Genomic DNA, 18,217 nt, shown 5'->3' with positions numbered 1-18,217 from the left:
GGAAGTTGTCACTTGTGGGTAGGAAGTGAGGATTCCATCGTCTACTGGGGGACTTGTGGAGGAGCTTGTGGTTAACACTGCAGCTAAGGTGGGAAACAGCTGTATCATATGTCCTAGTCTATAGAGAAATGTGTGCATAATGGAGACCCTTATATGATGCAATTTGGGGGCAAAAGTACATTTTTCACTTTCAATCAAGTCATAGAAATGAAGTGAGCTGCATTGAACCATGCCAAGCTTGGGTGGATTAAATGTAATTGAGCTCAACACAGCTAAATTCAAATAAACTGAAATTAATCCCACAGTATGCTCGAATAAAATCCAATACAAGGCGTTGTCTTCCGTGAGTTTTATTCGGTGGTTTTGTATAAAATTCATTGATTTGAACATTGGATATATTTATAGATACAACTATCTTACAACAAATATGTCATTACCAAACGTACAATGTCCCTTTACTGCAATCCATAAAATACCATAGTTACCAAAGGTACCAATAGAGACTACTGAGTCCTGCTGAAAAAGCAGAATAACCACCAACAGCGAGAAAGACTTGACTGTCTTTGACATAAAACCGCTGGTGTTATTATTTGAACAGTGTGTGTGCGCGTGTGTGTGCATGCCTGCGTGTCTCTGTTTAAATGCGTATTTGTGAAAAGCGGCAATGAAGGGATTTGTTTGTGTACCTTACTAAACTACAACTGCAATACAGTTTTTTTTTTTTTTTTAAAAAACACACTGAAAGAGACATTCATATCAAAAGGACTGTTCGGGTCACCTCATTATTTCATGTGACCCATATTTTGTACACTTTAAGAAACACACTCCATGTCTTGTACCTCCACAGCAATTTGAAATAGATATAATAACTAGTCTTTCCAGGCAGTGACATTGTTCAAATGCCTGCTCTCAATGCTGCATTTAGTGAAATGTCACCAAAGTGTAAAATAATTAAATGGTACCACATTTGATGTACGAGGTTTGGCTGCTTTTTATTCTCATTCCCTCTCGTTTATTCTCATTTCCTGTCCCAAAAAGACAGTTTTGCTAGTAAACCCATTGACAAACACACTACGGTACATCTTTAACCACATGACTTGAACTCGAGTCACTGTCATTACATTGTGCTGTGGAAATACGATGCTATTTACAATACATACGTAATAACTACGCGAAGAGTCTAGTCTATTCATTTACAGCCTCCAACTGAGGCAAACATATTTTGTGTTATTGTTCTAACACATTCAATTTGGGGGGGGGGGGACAAATCCAGGTTTATTCAGGGCCATGCTATTATTTACCTGCAGCACTCTGCTAGCATGTTAGCTCGATTCTGTCCGCATTCTTAAATAATCAGTGGTGTCATATTACATCTTGGTGACGCGTCTTTTGTTCGTTTTTTTGTGTCGTATGCTTATTGTTTCATAGTGTGTTTCGTAGAGTATCAGGTCTTTGGACTTTCAAAACATGGACAGTTATAACCCACAGTTCAGTCAAAGACATTAGACATGCAGAATTTACAAGGATCTAAGTCAATTGAACACCAATCGAACCAAGCTATATTCATCAGTGCTACCTCAGATGAATTGCAGAGACGGGAATGTACTCATGATCCATTGTGGACTCCACTATCTCACCAGATTGGTGCTTGATTCTCCTTCCTACTCTAACAACTCAAATCTTACAGGTCCTGAGCATATCCATCTCTGTTTTAGACGTTCTCATTGTTCTCTTTCAGCCTCAGGTGCTGTGTCAGTGGGAGGACAGCATCAGCATCATCGGCGACTGGAGCCGTCCAATGGGCGTCCATTGCGTCTCAGATCTCTAGCACCGAGATGCAGTGCAGTCCCACGAGAAGCTGTTAAAGTCCTTGGAGCTGGAGGTGAGTCCTGGTCCTCCATGAAGCTCTCAGGACTGCCCTCAGCATCGCCATCAGGCAGGCTTCCACAGCTGGAGCCTGGCGACATTGTTTCCAGAAGGTCATCCCTGGCCAGACCCACCACTGTGTCCTGATGTGGTCCACTCGGAGGGCCCCCCTCATGGGATCCAACCAGCAGCCCATTTTCCCCATCAGTTGTGCTGCTAACGTTCCTCCCTCCATCTTGGTCTTCAAGGAGGTTTGAGAGGAAGCTGATGTACTTCATCGCAAGGCGAAGGATCTCGTTCTTACTCAGCTTCTTGTCTGGAGGGTGAGTGGGGATGAGTTTGCGGAGCTCCGCAAATGCCCCGTTTACGTTCTGCTGTCGCCAACGTTCACGACTGTTGGTGAAGATGCGACGGACAATCTTGGGCTGTCCAGCTATAGTAGAGGAAAAGGGGAAGAGGATGGAAATGGAAAGAGTGAGAAAGAGAGAGGCACCAATGTCAAAATACACACAATAAAATGCTCAGTGGAAAGAGGAAAATGCGGTTAGTAACAAAAAGCCGTAGAAAAACAAGACTTTAGCTGCAGGGGAGGCATGAAATTCAGAAAAAAAACTGTTCATTGATTATTTTTTTTATTTTTTTAAATCATGCTATTCTCCGTTGAACCATGGCTTTTTAAATGACAGTATAAAATCTACAGAGCCTTGCAAAAAATAAATATTCGGCATGTTGCCAAGTACAAAGATGAATGTTTGGGTTACCATGCCAAACCCCATGTAAGGGCTGTCTGGCCCCCCTCTAATATGCTTTTTTTTTTTACTTGAGGTATAATTCTTAAATATACCCTGATGCAGGTATAGTCACATCCCTCCACCCCCTACAATGGTGTCTTCCAGTCTATTGTCATCCTTGGAACACACCCAGTCTATCTTAATCCTTCAGCCCACTCTGCAGTAAAACCTTGGCATGGAGGCAGCAGCACCTCCATCCTCCACCCCTGCATGTGGCAGTGAGTGGGCACCAGTGGGAAGGAAGTGAAATAACCCCACAATCTTCCTGGAGAGATGCCATGCAGGTATATACATAGTTGACACACATTATAGGCACTCATTTATGCCATGAGCTATGGTGCATTTGTTCCTTCTTGGATGGAACTCTTATGCCGAGTGATCTTTTTTGCAAGACATCTTCTGCGACACTCAGATTAGCTATAGTACGGATCCATGTCAGTGGATGGATGACAATGGCGATGAGGAGGAAGGGATATTTAGGAGCAGAAGGAGGACACAGCAAAAGTGCGTCTTACCATACTTATAAAGATCTAAAATGCGCCTACCCTCGTCGAGTTCAACCTCATATGGCGCCGGGCGGCGCTTTACCCTGTTGCTGGGGTACATGCTGTACTGTTCCGACTCCCCTCCAAGACTGTACAGTAACAGGGAAGAGAAGGAGGTGCACAAGTGTGTGAGAAGACATGGGGTCCAGCATGCATCATTTCATTTATGGCACATAATCTGCAGAACACCAACCATTCCTTGCACACACACACACACACACACACACACGTTTGTACAGAGATTATTATGAGAACACTGCATTGACTTCCATTCATTTGTACAGCAAAAACGTAACAGTATCCCTAATCTTAACCATAACCTTTACCTTAATAATCTAACCACATTTCAAATATTAGCCCTAAAAGAAATTTGGTTCTGTGTAGTGGTTTAGACCAGAAAATGTCCTACTGAGTGAACAAATACAAGGATACAGAGAGAGGGGGGGGGGGGGGGGGGGTTGCATTCTTGTCAGGATTTTGCATTGACTTTGCATTGACTTTCATTTGGACAGCCTATAACCAAAACCTTATCTTAACCATAAACAGTTATTAACCTGACAATTCACATCTTCAGTCTGATTTTGACCAGAGCCTCACAAATGAAGTTCTGCCTCATTAAACCCAGGGTTTGGGCTTCATGAGGACTGGTGGTCCTGTCAAGGTCAGTGTTACCAGAAAATGTTCTAGAGAGGTAACACAAACGACTGCACACACACACACACACACACGAATACACATAAACTAAAAAAAAAGACCAGACAATCATCGTTTCACTGTCTCTTATAGGCTACAATAGAGCAACATCAAACTCGTAAATTCCACTGGTGAACACTCACAGTGATCAAAGTAAATGTGCATTCATTAGTAAAACGCTGTGATATTTTTTTTTTTTTTCGTTTCTCTTCGTCCACCTTTACCTGTTGATGGCGGCGAGAGGCTGCGCCAGGTTGTAGAGCATCGCCCGGGCCGGGACAGGAAACGCGTTTGGACTCAGTTGGACCATTCGAGCGTCGTCTCGGTGCGGCGGAGGCAACGGCAGCGGTGGAGGTCTGCGAAGTTCCGTGATCGGCACCAAATGGCTTTCAGTCCTGCGCTCCACCGCTTTTATAGCGTCCCTCCTGGAGAGCTCGATCACCGGCACTTCCCTTTTCAGGTCAAGGGCGTTGTGAGAGGCAGTTTCCTTGGCAACGCCATTGATGATGATGCTGATGTTGGTCCCGTTGCTCGAGTTCTGCAGCGGAACGTCATCCGTCTCTTCTATCCTCTTGAAGCACCCTCCCCTTGCCTCCTCCCCCCTCTCCTCCCTCTTCGGCTTCGTGTCCTCCTTGCAGCCGTTCTGCCTGGAGATGATGGAGCGGTCCTCCCGCATTCCAGGACCGGACTCTGCATCGGGACTTCCAGGACCAGGACGTAGCTCCGGCTTCCGTTTTTCCATCATTTTCACCCGCTTGAGTCTTCTACTCCTGCAGAAGATTTTTTTCATTCGATGGATTTACAGCTCAAAAACAATTTGTTATATTTTAATACACCACTTAACATTCCTATCCAGAGCAATGTTATCTCTCATGTCTGCTAATACCAAATTGTCCGATTCTTGAAAAACAACTTGCTTTTAAATACCGTGCTTTTCAAGAACTGGAGGAAAAGGCAAAACTGGACAAGTTGATCCCTCTCCACTCAGTTCAAACACCTTTATGTGTGAATGTGTGTGCTTTTCTTTGACTGTTTCTTGTCTGCCGGGTGTTTTTTTTTGTTTGTTTTACTGTTTTGATAATTCCATATAACGTGTATTATTTTATTTATTCTTTTGTCTTGTTTTAATCGTCTTTATGTTGTATGTAATTAATTTTGCAGGACGACCTTGAAGAAGAGAGCTTGGCCCTTTCGTGTTTTAAATAAAGAATGATGATTTGCATTGTTTTCATGATATGTGATAGGGAATAAATATTCAATTCGACTATTATTATTATTGCTATTGCAGTCAAACTGAGCATCAACTATATTGTATTTTCTTTCAACTAAGATGTCATTATCATTATTGAAGTTAACCAGTATTATTGTCAACTGCAGACTTCAAATTAACAAAACAAAGAATGTCAGATATAAAATACAGTTTTTGACTAGATACATTCTCCTTTCTTTTACCAAATCAACGAATATTGTTTAATATTTTTACACTTTATTATAACCATTATGGCAGATACAATTATAGTAAAAAAAATAGTACATGTAGGGATTTTATACAGGGTGTTTTACGTTATGGCTTCACTTTCTTTTTTTCCTCTTTCGTTCTGTGAATCTCTTATCTACAGCCTGCTTGGCCCTCAGGACCGTTGAGGTCCGTTAAACCACACTTGAGATTCACATTGGATGTTGTGGAATAAACAAGTTAATTTCGACTGCGCCTTTTTAATTATTGGTGAAGCTGTCGTGTTACAGGGATGTTGTGAATGGACCAAGTATGGAGCTGTTCTTTGCTCGAAATAACATATCTCATCATTTCATCCTATATCCACACAAAAACATTACAAAAAAACAACTGGAATTATTCATTGTCAAAGCCACAGATGTTAGAGAGATGGGTGTGATTTTGTTTTTTTATTATTGTGCGTGTTTTACGCGCGGCGAGGGCCATAATGCCGAACATCAAAGTCTTGTCATATTGAAGCCCAATAACAGTCTGATGTGATTACCTGTGCGTTTCACTCAATACGTCGATAAATAAAACATCCTCACATGATCAGACCAACCACAGACCCCACCGTTGACAAAAACGGGCACTTTAATTTCTGTGAATTCTCCCAACAGGCCTCGCATCCGTTACTATATCCCGCACAGTCTCACCCACACGATCGGACAATGGCAGAAATATGAGCTAAATAATTCGCACACCGCACCAACGAAATGTAGACCATAGCAACCCGATCGCGGTCTCAATCGGAATACTGGATGTGCTGTTTTAAATGAAAGAAATGTATTATTTTTTTGTGCACTTACCGATCCAGCCGTGTTGTTGATGTTACTGTGTAAGTGGAGCCATTTTGTGAGTGGGTCATCCATGTCTGAGCTTTTTCTTTTTTTTTTTCCTGCCAGTTGTCGAGCGCTGTGTGTGTATATGTGTGTGTGTGTGTGTGTGTGTGTGTAGTCGAGTTATTTCTCGCCGCATCCAGTGCTCTCCCTCAGTATGGGGAGCGGAACACAGGCCGCAATGTGGCCGAGTGAGATAAGCGCACGGCAGCGGCCTCTTCATTCCCGATAAGCCCCTAAACCCATTATTTATGAAATGATTCATTATTATTTGGTTGTCGTAGGCTATACAAGCGTGTGGAGGGCAAAGCATTAAAAAAAAAAGAAAAAAAAAAGCAAACAGACACAGCGCAACGGCCTGTAACAACGTAAGGTGGTTTACTGTAGCCTGAGCTCTGTGAGGTGTTTTTTTAAAAAAAAGAAAAAATTGATGAAGAAAACAAAAGCTAAGGTTAAGCCTTTGACCCATTGCTATTCTCTACAAAGCCCGTTTAAAATAAGATAATATATATACATATATAATAGCAGAGGGGCGTTTAACCTACATTGATTTATTTATTTATCATCATTGTTTTTTTTAAGTTAAGTAGACTAAATCAATTAATATATCTGAGCCTTGAGATTAGATGTCACTATTACTAAGGAAGGGGAAACTACTAATTAACTTTAATTGGATGCATCAAATAAATAAATAAATAAATAGAAGAAATTATGCTTCTGCTTGTCATTGTTTGTGTCAGAGGCTTTGGTCGGCGGTTCCCTCCGGGTCCGTGGGGAGTCATGGCTGCGGGAGATAAAAGAGCGCATCGGCTTCTGGTCCATCAGATAAACGCAGCAGCAGCAGCATCATCATCAACGGTGACACGCTATCAGAGCACATCCAAGACACACTAAACGGTAACAGGTACACCCCATAACAGCGGGTTTCCCACACTGCTTTTCTTTTCTTTTTTTTCCCCTTGTCGACAGTGAAATGTACACATCTGACAAATAATAATTGCTCCAATTCCAACAACCAATTTCCCTAATTCGGTCAAATAAACCACCAAATGTGCAAATGTAAGCACGTTTAAAAAAACATAAGTCACGAGTCACACTAGTCACGACCTTTAAGCAGCAGTCACGACCCTGATCCTACATCCTGTGCTGATACTCTGACCTTCTATAAATCTTCTTTATCCAGTGACGCCACTCACCAAAGCATTGACGTTAATGATTTTAAATGTGCACACTCAGCCAAGATGGACTTGGACATTTAATAATAACTTACACAGCTGGAAATTAATTATTAAGTTATTTCAAATCATGTTCATGATGTGACACAATTTCATTAGTGACACCAAATAAAAATAAAAGATAAAAAGGTTTGACAAAAGAAAACCATTTATTTTTTTTAGGCAGACATTAGCAATTGATGATGAAGTACACGTTAAAGTAAAATGACCATGTAGTGCTCCATGCAGGACGATCTGCTCTATAACAGCAAGGGATCAGTTTGTTGCATTAAAGAGAAGGGCATTAATGTATAGCATATGTGTGATAAAGCTCTTCAGGGTCTCATGTGACACTCCTTACACATTAACGTCATATGAAATCCTCTATGTACAGTATATAATCATTTGTATTGTGAAGAGCAAAGCCACAAAAAAAGCAAAAGCAGAGTTGGTAAATTCAAATTGTGTAAATTTGATCTCATAAAAACCCCCAATATGCACAGAAACAAGTTGTGCTGAAAGAATCATCGTGAATGAATTCAGTGCATCACTACTACAGGCAACGTTCTGACCCTGTAATTTCATATTGTATAGCCATTATGCATAATAAAGTACTTTATAGCTATAGGTTCTAGTCCATCGGCAGTGTTTGCAGTGTATCCAGGATTATGTCTGCCATGTGCCTGTCTAGCGCTGGCTGCGTCGCGCCAGCATGATCCGAAGTGAAGCAGTGCTTTCCCGGGTCATGAGCCGTGTCACCTGGTCCAGGCTGAGTCCAGCCACTGCTTCTCCGTTCACCTCCAGAATTTCATCGCCGACACCAAGGAGACCGACATAGGGCCCTTCGTCACTGCCGTCAACCACTTTCTCTATGTAAACACCTGTGAGAGGGAGACAATGTAGTAGCAAATGGAGGGAGATGGGCAGAGAAAGGAGAGAGGGGATGGATCTGTGTTTGGTGAGCTATATGTAAATATACCATATTACCATATAGCAAATTACTGTGTTTAAAATAAATAGCTTTCTCTTACTTTCATTGAAGGTTCCTGTATCACGTAATAGTCAATTGAGATTTATAGTGACTTCACATTTATGCCATCTATTGCAGTGGTTTAGCAGTATTTTTCTTAATAAAAACTGCACTTACTGTAGTATTTACAGTAAGTTTATAATAGAGTTCCTGTATTATGTAATAGTAAATTGACAGCTGTTTACTGTAACTTCACAGTCATGCCATATATTACTGTGATTTAGTAGTGTTTTGTCTTTGTAAATATATGTATCATTTTATTTTACTGTAATCTCACTGTATTTTTCTGTATTAGTACTCTCTTAATTAATTCATTGTAAAATACCCACTTTAGATGAGTTGCCTGAAATAGCCACACTTAGGGCAATTCCACAGTACAACACAAAATCTAGCAATTATTTTGTGAATTATCACCATTAAAGCTGGTGAAAAGCCTGGAAGTCATTTACAGCACAGGCTATAATTACAGCAGCTTTACCACGATGAAAATCAATTTATACCATTTCACAAACTTGAATAGGGGAATTTGTGCTTAGTTATTGCTTAATGTTTTTTAATACATTTGCCTATAGCTTGATACAGTACAGCCAAAGAAAATGTATAATATTAAAATGATTTGTTACCTGTGTCTGGTCGACCTTTGCCTCTCGAGATGACAAAACCAAAAGGACCATTCGGGGGTCTGGTGAGCTCCAGGAGGAGGGTTCCATCAGGGAAAGCCTGGGTGACTCGGCCCACTGGACGCACTATTCTGGAGGCAAGTACATCGTCAACTCTCAGGGCTCTGTCCAGTTCAAGCTGAGGGCTATCAGGGCTATAGAAGCAGAAAACCACCAACTTGTCATTGCTTTAATAAATAAAGGATTACAGTGTAGTTCTTTTGATTTACCTTACTTCTCCTCGACACTTACCTGGGCGCCAAGCCATACGGTATCTGTACCTCTCCCAGTATTGTTAAACGCTCTGTTCTTCTCTCTAAACTCTGCACTGAAGAGGCTTTGCGAAGTTGGGCCAGTGGCAACACCTAGTGGCAAATATACGGAACTGTAACAAACAGTATATTTTCTTTGTATTTTCTAAGCATTTGGCTGCTTAACAAGCTCCAAACAATGCTATGGTTTTATGATGTAATTGTCATGGTTTGTACAGTGAGTGATGTCTTTTATGAGTTCTGTTTTTCAAAGTTTTATGCTCTCAAAGCTAGATTAAAGCTAAATTACACGTTGCATGTAATTTGTAACAAAGGATATAATTTATTTCTATTGGATGAAATGGTCCGCTTATAACTTTTAGGGCTCTAACATCCCAGTAATAATAACAAGGCAAACTTTGTTGCCGCAAACGACAATAATAATAATAATAATTGGTTGAAGCAGGTTGAACATGTGTTTCATGTACTCCTGCACCTCCCAAAAGGAAATAGACCAAGATATCAAATGCCCCAAAAAGGTTCTCGACACTCAACTGGCCACCACAGAAAATGTAAGGAAGCATGAAATTTGGAACTCAAATATTATATGACATGTAAATAAGATTTTTTTTCTCCCTGCATTTTTAAATTTTACAGGTAAAACAAAATAAAACAAAACATAGAAAGAATAATATAAAGACTATTAATATAAAGGGTTACATGGTGTTCCATGAATTAACATGGTATCAATTGCTCACTGTGTGCAGGGCCTGCAGCGAGGGTGTCCTCTGTATGCGGATGGTCGGCTGTGGTCTGCGTGTGGGGCTTGGGGAAGCAGAGCTGGCACGGCCGGCAGTGGGGACACTGAGCTGCTCCATGCTGTTAGATCGGCCTCCTTTAACAAGTCTACCGACGCTGTTCAGACCAATGGAGGAAAAGAAGCGGCGCAGGAAAAGCTTTGGCCGTCCATCCAGCTTTCTGTTGAAAAAAAGGTTATATTATTTATTATATGTATTATTGGACATTGTAAAACAGAGTTACATAACTAACTGAAATGCAACATAGACACAGCTGGGGTTTTTTAAACAGCTGTTAGTGCTTTTAACTTCCAGAAGAGGGCAGGATTGATTTATTATTCATAGAACACATTTAACAACATGGGAACTTGTAGGTCAGGGCTATAATCTCCTACCTGCTACCACAGGGATATTCAAGCCATTTTGGAAACAGCACTGGTGGAGGCAAGGAACCTTTTATTATTTAAGGTATAAGACAAGAGCGTTGTTGCCTTGTCTTACCTGGACCCATCCGAGTTTTCCTCCCACAAGGCCTCTGCTTTCAGATGTTCTGCTCTCAGCAGCTCAGCTCTGAGGTCCTCAGCCCGGGACAGGCCTCTTAGAGCTGAACGGCATTCAGGACCAGAACCAGGGTCTCCACTTAAACCTGCTGGTAGAAAATAATGTAATGGACTGATGTCATGAAGTAATTCATGTAGTCACCACTCACCAGTTCCATCTGAAGTGACATCCCAGTGTTCAGCTGCCGGCAGGTCCGTGTTGAGTCGGGCTGGCGAGTACCTCAGAGTGAACGGCCTGATACAAGGCGCCGGGTTGCTCGTTGCTGGTGTCCCTTGTGTCAGAGACACCAGACACTCCCTTCTTGCATCTGGAGAGTCCAGAAGAGCTGGATGCTGTAACCCGACCTCTTCACCTTGATTTGAAATAGTCTGGAACTGAACTGAGGACTGACCAGCGGCAGAGCGATTCCTTGAACTTGACTTTAAGGCTGACTTTATGGGGAGTGACGGTGCTGGTGATTCCCTCGCTCCGCCAGATGCCAGCAAACATGGCTCAAGAGTGACGGGGCTGCCTGGATCAAACGAAACAGCTCTGCACGTGTTGATCCTGTTCCTGGGATTGGAGTTACGACGTTGAGCCCATGATGGACCATAAGGACCATGGCCAGACTCCAGTCGACTTTCTCCTTTCCTGCTCCTTCTTCTAAGTTTCCCAAAACCTGATGACTTCCATCCTGTGCTACTCTCCTTATCTTCCCCCAGCACGTAGGCTCCAGCAAAAGTGACAGTTAGAGAAGCCTTCGGACGAGTACTTCCTTCTGGCTTGTTTGAAAGGACACAGCGAGTAGCAGATTTTCCCTGTGGGTCCTCAGGGATTCCAGGCTGCTGTGGCTCAGTGTTCTGTGGATCTACTGGTGACAAGACTGGCTGAGGTTCCCTGACTACAGAACCACATGCCTCACATTTCTTAACCAGCACTATTATCTCTTTGATCACTGTTGTGGTCTCTGTGGCGTCTTCTTTCTTTTGTGGGGCCAGCATGGAGACACTTCTTTGGCTTCTGCTCCACTCTGAACCACTGCTACTAGAATCTGCATTGCTTTCTTTACTATTGGACATAGGGAACCCTGTCCTGCCACGGTGTCGGACTCTGTCCAAGTACCGAGACTCTGCTTCTTTCTCGGATTCATCCTCAAAGCGTACCCGTGTGGGTGAACAACCGTACCGTCTAGATCGACCTCCATGGTCAACAGGGGAAGTGTCTCTTTGAGTGGGGACAAGAAGGGGACCGGACGCAGTTTGAGCTGGGGCATCTTCATTGGTTTGAACAGCTTTCTGCTCCATCACTGGGTTGGGAGATTTGATTTGCTGCTTCTTTCTGCAATAAGTACCAGAGCAGAAAATGACAATGAAAAGAAATTGTGAATATGAAATTAAGAAATCTCAAGTCAACAACAGACAAAAAATAAATGACATCAGACATTGTGAATACTCCTTTTAGTGGCGAAAGTACACTTAATTCCAAAGCCACTGAATAGTCGTTAGCTGTATGCAGGTTTCAAATGGCTTGACTTGTAGGTGTAATTCATCAATCACGAAGGCGAGAGAGAGTTGTGGGAAGGGTTTGCACATTTATTTCCACTGGCCGTACATCCAAGTTACCTTTCTATCCACATGTATCCAAGCTTCTCAAGGATAAACAACATATATTCCCTTGATGTTCAGTTTGTGAATGACGATCTATAGATTCCAACAGTAAGACAACACAACCTGACGGTCAATAAACCTTGTTACACCAAAACTTACAGCTTCTAAAACGGACACACCATTCCAACTGCTAGATCATTTTCAGTACATATCTTCCAATTCCTTTATCTATCATAGCCATCAAAGATATCAAAGTGTCCATGGTAGCTTTTATCTAAAGAACAAAACAACATCAAGAAAGGCCACAAAGCCACGTTTCTTTCCTTGAGAGAATATTTAATTTAATCAAAGGCATTAAACAGTGAACTACTTCAACTGTTAATAAATTACATTGTAACAAGTGTCAAATCTTGCATCAACCACCCTTTCTAACCCTGGACAAAACTAACTTAACTCTGGCTCCTACACTCCTGTTTGTAAATTTAGTAAATGCGTCCAGCTAATAAAGGCCTACAGGAATTCCAGGAAGAAAAGTTTCAGTAAGGTTTCAGTCACATAGTGAGAGAAGGACAAAGCAGAAAGCTAGATTGTTGAGAAGCAAAGGGAGACAAAGGAACAGAAAACAGTGAAATATTCACGGCGACAAAGCCAACCAAATACCTAAATAGTAAACGGAACGACTGCATATATTGCTCTTATGTAACTTGTGAAGATGTCAAAGACGCCACAGCTCATGTAAGCATTGTAGACGACTTACACTGCGGCTCTGTGATCAGAATGAACGCGTCTGCAGGGGCCGTCACCTTTAACGTGATTGGAGCGAGCCTTGAGTCGCGCGCGCTCCAGGAGAAGCTTGGCCTGCTCATGTCTTGGGCTCAGAGAAAGATCGTCACTGATTATAAGTGACCTGAAAATCAAGAGAAAGACAACGAAAGATGCTTTGGTATGTGGATTATGATGACAAAATCAGAAAGGGAATGGACAGGTTATAATCCCATCATATCTTCAAATGTGTTCTGTGAAATGTCTGGAACACATATTGAGGTAATGTAGAGTGGATCAAGCTATGTTTCCAAAGCTGTCTTATGTAATATTGGACAGATATACTGAGGGGAGGGGCACCAGCGTTGAGCAGCAGAAACGTCATCCATCTATCCATCCTTACACTCAACAGATAAGCTGCTCTGCATTGTGCTTCATCGTCTGTACTTGTCTTTATCCCCTGGCCCAGTGATAAAGATAGCATGATACACCAGTCATGTGGATTATCCTTGTAGTGGACTGGGTGTGATTCATTCTCTCCTGTGTGTCAAGAGGAGAATACATGGTGTTTCAGTAGATTACAATTTGTCATGTTAGCGTTTCACCCCAACAGACAAATATAATAATGTATAATTAGCCATCAGTTGTGGTGCCTTGCAGCTGCTTCCTTTTGCAGTTTCTAATGATTATGAGCACAATACTATATAATAATAAATAATAACAATAATAATAATAATAATGTCTGTAATGTAATAATAATCTAAAGCAATTTTAATTGTAAATATTGAAAACATGAGAAATATGTTTTTAGTGCTGGCTCAAAAAAGCACATTGTTAAATTAATGTACCAAATTATTTATTTTTGGTACATCAGCTTTATCAGTTTATTTTTGTACTACCAAAAAAGTGGGGATATTAATAGTGTACGGGAGTGGTGTGTCATCTAGCCTGCTCAAGTGCATGAAGAAGAATAGTGTTGCTCACCTCAAATAGGGTTCAAGTTCCTGAGCAACAATGGCTGTGTCTGAGCCGTCCAATATCCCATGGACACTTGCAACTGTCACAAAACAAAGGAGGGGAAAGAATGAACCTCAGCAGATGTGCTGATGCACTGAGCTGAAATTAAATCACCATATGGTGTGATTGAGGCAGCATTAATGTTACATTTTGTGATTCAAAAACCTTTAGATGGAAATGCTTCGAAAGGGGCTCTCTTTTACTGTAGGTCCACAGAGCATGTTTGGTTTCTAGTAGTCTTTTGCCATGTACATTGTAACCAGTGTATATTGTGCTATTAGAGTTCAGTTTAAATCTAATTCTGTGTCTTAAAAGACCGAATTGGTGACATCTCATGTTGAGACTGCAAATTGTAACAAATGGAGGACACCTCCGCTCATTCTTCCCATTTCCGAGCACTTTGCTCAGGCTGTTGATTGTTGACATGGCGGCGTAAGATGGTGGCATCCACAGAACAATGCCCTTGTGTAAGTGCATGTAAATGTACAATCTTTATCTTTAAGTGATTATACATGTATGCAAGCAATCTTATAGGCAGTCAATTCCATTTCTGTCAATAAACCCTCCTAAATATTACACACTAGACACTTTAAAGACAACAGTCAAAACACTCATCAGCCAAATTGTGACATTTTTGTGTGATCATAAGGATTTTCCTGACTCTTAACAACATAAGTTTTAGTGACAATCTCTGTTATCTCTGACTGATCCTTAATGAGGTGAAAAAACATAAATTATTCAACCACTGAGTGACCAGTGACCAAGACAAAAGGGAACATTCACTTACTTCATGTCTTGCACTGACCTACTAATACACAGCAGACAAACTATTACTGAAAAACAGCATGGGAAGCCTCGATGCACACAAAGATATCCATCAGCACACAGAGATACAAAGGCAGGGACACTTCCCCCCACTGCTGATTACTAATAATAGCAACATGCTCTTGCACATCTGCACATCTGACATCTGTTTAACACTGAGAATCAGCATGAGGTTTCACGCAACTTTTCAAAATACTGCAGTGGCTATATATGCCCAGTTTATGACATCCACCTTCACTACTCGACATCAGCGACAATATAACTGTGCCACAAAGTATTAATTTAGCGTGTATGATGAACAGTGGTCAACAGTTCTATTACAGACTAATATGTTACAGACAAACCAAAGCAGACTGAATAGTCAGTGTCATCTTTTCAATAACTTCTTAAGCAGAAAGAAAGTTTATTAAAGATTTCGTTAGTCACACAAGATCCAACTTCATCAGATATACACTCCTTTCATCAACAAACTAATTATAAACCCATTGCAGATGGAGCTAGTTCCAGATACTGCCTGTGATCCGTTTCTAAGGTGATCTCTGAAACCCTTACATTTTCCTGTAGAAAAATACTGAATCAATATAAAATAATAATATTTTCTTTCAGTAGACTTACCTTTACTCTCCACTGTTGTGTAACTGTAACAGCTGGATCGCTCTTCTCCACTCTGCTCTCGCTCCTCTCTGCAGTGTTGCCGTCTTTCCCTTAACTTTGCATAGGCTCTCTGCTTCACCTTCAGCTTCTCATCAGCGGAGAGAAAATCACCCTGTGAAGACGTGCTCTCCCAACTGTCTGAACTGCACAGTCCTTTGTCACCAGCGTCTGCCTCCTTCTGCTCACACCTGTCCAGGAAATGCTCCACACTGTCATTGTGCTTGAATACTGGGGCTGAATTGCTGTCATCCACCTCCTCTCCGACAATGTTCATGGCACCTGATTCTGGTTTCGCCTGAAGCTCTTCCAGGGCCTGAACTTGAGTATAGTCCCTCAGTGGAACTGTGGAGGGTATTTTTTGAGGGCCTACGCCATTTAGAGGCAATGTTTCTGGTCGCACCACTCTCCAGAAGCCCTTGGGTGGTGCCCAGTGTCTGGTGGACATGGAAGGTGTCGAGGAAGATGATGTAGAATTAGAGATGGCGGCTGATCTTTTGGACAGCACTGGTGGAGGAGGAGTGGATGGTTCATCCTTACTATTGCTCGAGTTATCAGACAAAAGACTCTCCAAACTGGAGCATTCCCTAAGGCCACAAGACTGGCCTTCCTTTCTTTCTAACAACTCTTTGTCAGTTTCCTCTCCACCTGGGAACACCTGTTCCCCCTGTGTTTCAGCTGGAGGACTGTGGATCTGCAACTTGACTTGCACTTCTACCTCCTCCCCTTCATCACTACTGCTCAGGTTCTTTGCAGCCCTTGATTGCCAGGAGGGAGGAGGCAGAGACACCTGACCTATTCCTCTGGGCCTCTGTCTCAGAGAGACTTCAGATGAAATTCGCCCTATGGGACTGCTGACCAGCACCCTTGTTTCTGACCTCTCTACTTCGTTCTCTCTGTTCCTCCCTCTTGTCCTTCTCAGTTTGAATGACTTCACATCTGTCTGTAGTGAGGGCACAGAGGTTGCATGCAAAACAGGCTCTGGGACAGGGCCTGTGATGAGTGCCCAGTTAATAGGAGCCCCGGTGGGTAGAGGGGAACTGGATTTTTCCTGGGTATTATCCACCCTCTCCTCCTCCATTGGCTGATCATGCACAGAGAAGTCCAAATATATCCTATAGAAGCAAAAAAAAACCCCGCAAGTATTCATTTAAATATATGCAGCCAAAACCACGTCTCTTACATCTGTTCAACATCCCTGTTACCAGCTTTTATCTGATCTGCAGAGAGAAGTGATATGTAATGTGGTCAGTCACGTTGCCTTATCCACTGATTACTTTGCAGTGGACAGGATAATCCTTTAGAATGAGAATAAGCAACTGCCGCCTGCAACTGAGCCCCCACTTGAATAAACAATATTAAATGCTGAATCATTTGACAAGCAAAAATCATTGTCACTTCTTCAATTAAATATGCTTTTTTCCCCCCAATGATTCGCTATTCAACATTCATAAATTCTAAATTAAATTTAGAAGTCAAATTATATTATATAATTGACAAATTATCAAATCTAATTCACATTCTGATCAAATTAGCAAATTCAAAGCCTATACTTTCAAGTACACATCTAACACATACAGCACATGGGTGTTCCTACCTGGCTATTTAGGGAAGATATGTCTTTTAAAACCCGATTCCTGCGATGAACATCACGAGAAAGTTCACAAAAATGGTGAAGTGCAGCTGCACAAATGTACCGTCCACGCGCGACCCACATGCAGATTGCATCGCCATGTCTCCGGCCAGAACAAGCGAGAATATGGAGCAACTTTCACCTCGGCATAAAAGAGACACTGAGAGTAAAGCTGTCACAGTGTTTAATGTTGTGCCTTCACTCACTCACTCACTCACTCAGCTCCCTCACAGGCAGAGGCAGGCGAACCAGTGGTCTCTCAATCACGGTAGGTCCGGTAATCCCTTCAGAAATCAGTGGGATTAGACAAAAATGGAATACAAAAATGCCTGCTTTAATTTCGTCCTCGTCGAATGAAGCTCCCTGTTGCATAAGTACAGAGCGCGCGCGCGCGCACACACAAACTTGTTTTTGGGTCTTAGTGAGGACACATCATAGACATAATGCATTCCCTAGTCCCTTACCTTAATCTTAACCATCACAACCAAGTGTCTGACCTTTAACCTAACCTAATCCTAAACATAACCCCTAAAACCAGGTCTTAACCCTGAACTACTTTAAAGTTGTAGGGATCAGACAAAATGTCCCCACAAGGACAAAGATAGGTTTTTAATTTGTTGGACCTCATTGGATCCTTACTCAATATACAGCTGACTCCCACCCCAGTTAATGTCTAACCCTAACATTGACCTAACCACTATCTTAAATCTCAGCCCTAAACTTAACCAGTTCATCAGAAATTACATTCTGCAGTCAGTGTGTATGTCAAAAACTTCCCTACGCCCTACAGAGGTAACAAATACAACACACACACACATACACACAGTACATACACTTGTTTTTAAATGTGCTGTAGAAATACATTTGGATTGGACTGTATTAACAACACTGATGAACAGTCAAAAATCTGCCAAAGGTTTTGCCTAATAAAAAGGAAATAAATATAAGCACACACACATACACACTCTGCCTTTGTTGACAGTCTCTAACCATATCAGCCTA

General features: G+C 41.8%; 2 protein-coding genes across 5 annotated transcripts; both read right to left on the bottom strand.

Annotated features, from left to right (window-relative positions):
* Positions 1–334: 334 nt before the first annotated feature.
* On the bottom strand, positions 335–6,336 carry tal1 (T-cell acute lymphocytic leukemia 1). Of its 2 annotated transcripts, none has more exons than XM_058647667.1 (4): positions 6,200–6,336; positions 4,120–4,665; positions 3,173–3,291; positions 335–2,299 (listed from the first exon to the last, which is right to left on the bottom strand). In XM_058647667.1, the coding sequence occupies exons 1-4, from the start codon at positions 6,256–6,258 to the stop codon at positions 1,776–1,778; spliced, it is 1,248 nt and encodes a 415-aa protein (XP_058503650.1). In that variant the 5' UTR covers positions 6,259–6,336; the 3' UTR covers positions 335–1,775. The 2 variants fall into 2 exon arrangements, with proteins under 2 accessions (XP_058503650.1, XP_058503659.1); XM_058647676.1 differs by having other exon boundaries at positions 3,203–3,291; positions 6,200–6,333.
* A 1,258-nt stretch (positions 6,337–7,594) lies between these two features.
* On the bottom strand, positions 7,595–17,521 carry si:ch211-13f8.1 (uncharacterized). Of its 3 annotated transcripts, none has more exons than XM_058647639.1 (10): positions 17,180–17,521; positions 15,547–16,697; positions 14,074–14,146; positions 13,085–13,234; positions 10,890–12,058; positions 10,682–10,829; positions 10,142–10,361; positions 9,385–9,497; positions 9,097–9,224; positions 7,595–8,324 (listed from the first exon to the last, which is right to left on the bottom strand). In XM_058647639.1, exons 2-10 carry the CDS (start codon positions 16,661–16,663, stop codon positions 8,131–8,133), a joined length of 3,312 nt encoding a protein of 1,103 aa, XP_058503622.1. In that variant the 5' UTR covers positions 16,664–16,697; positions 17,180–17,521; the 3' UTR covers positions 7,595–8,130. The 3 variants fall into 3 exon arrangements, with proteins under 3 accessions (XP_058503622.1, XP_058503603.1, XP_058503612.1); XM_058647620.1 differs by having other exon boundaries at positions 9,097–9,287; positions 17,180–17,518; XM_058647629.1 differs by having other exon boundaries at positions 9,097–9,287; positions 10,682–10,826; positions 17,180–17,517.
* Positions 17,522–18,217: the final 696 nt, after the last annotated feature.

The sequence above is a fragment of the Solea solea genome, chromosome 1 (assembly GCF_958295425.1).
Source record: "Solea solea chromosome 1, fSolSol10.1, whole genome shotgun sequence".
Classification (NCBI taxonomy): domain Eukaryota; kingdom Metazoa; phylum Chordata; class Actinopteri; order Pleuronectiformes; family Soleidae; genus Solea; species Solea solea.
This window is presented reverse-complemented; position numbering and strand designations above follow the sequence as displayed.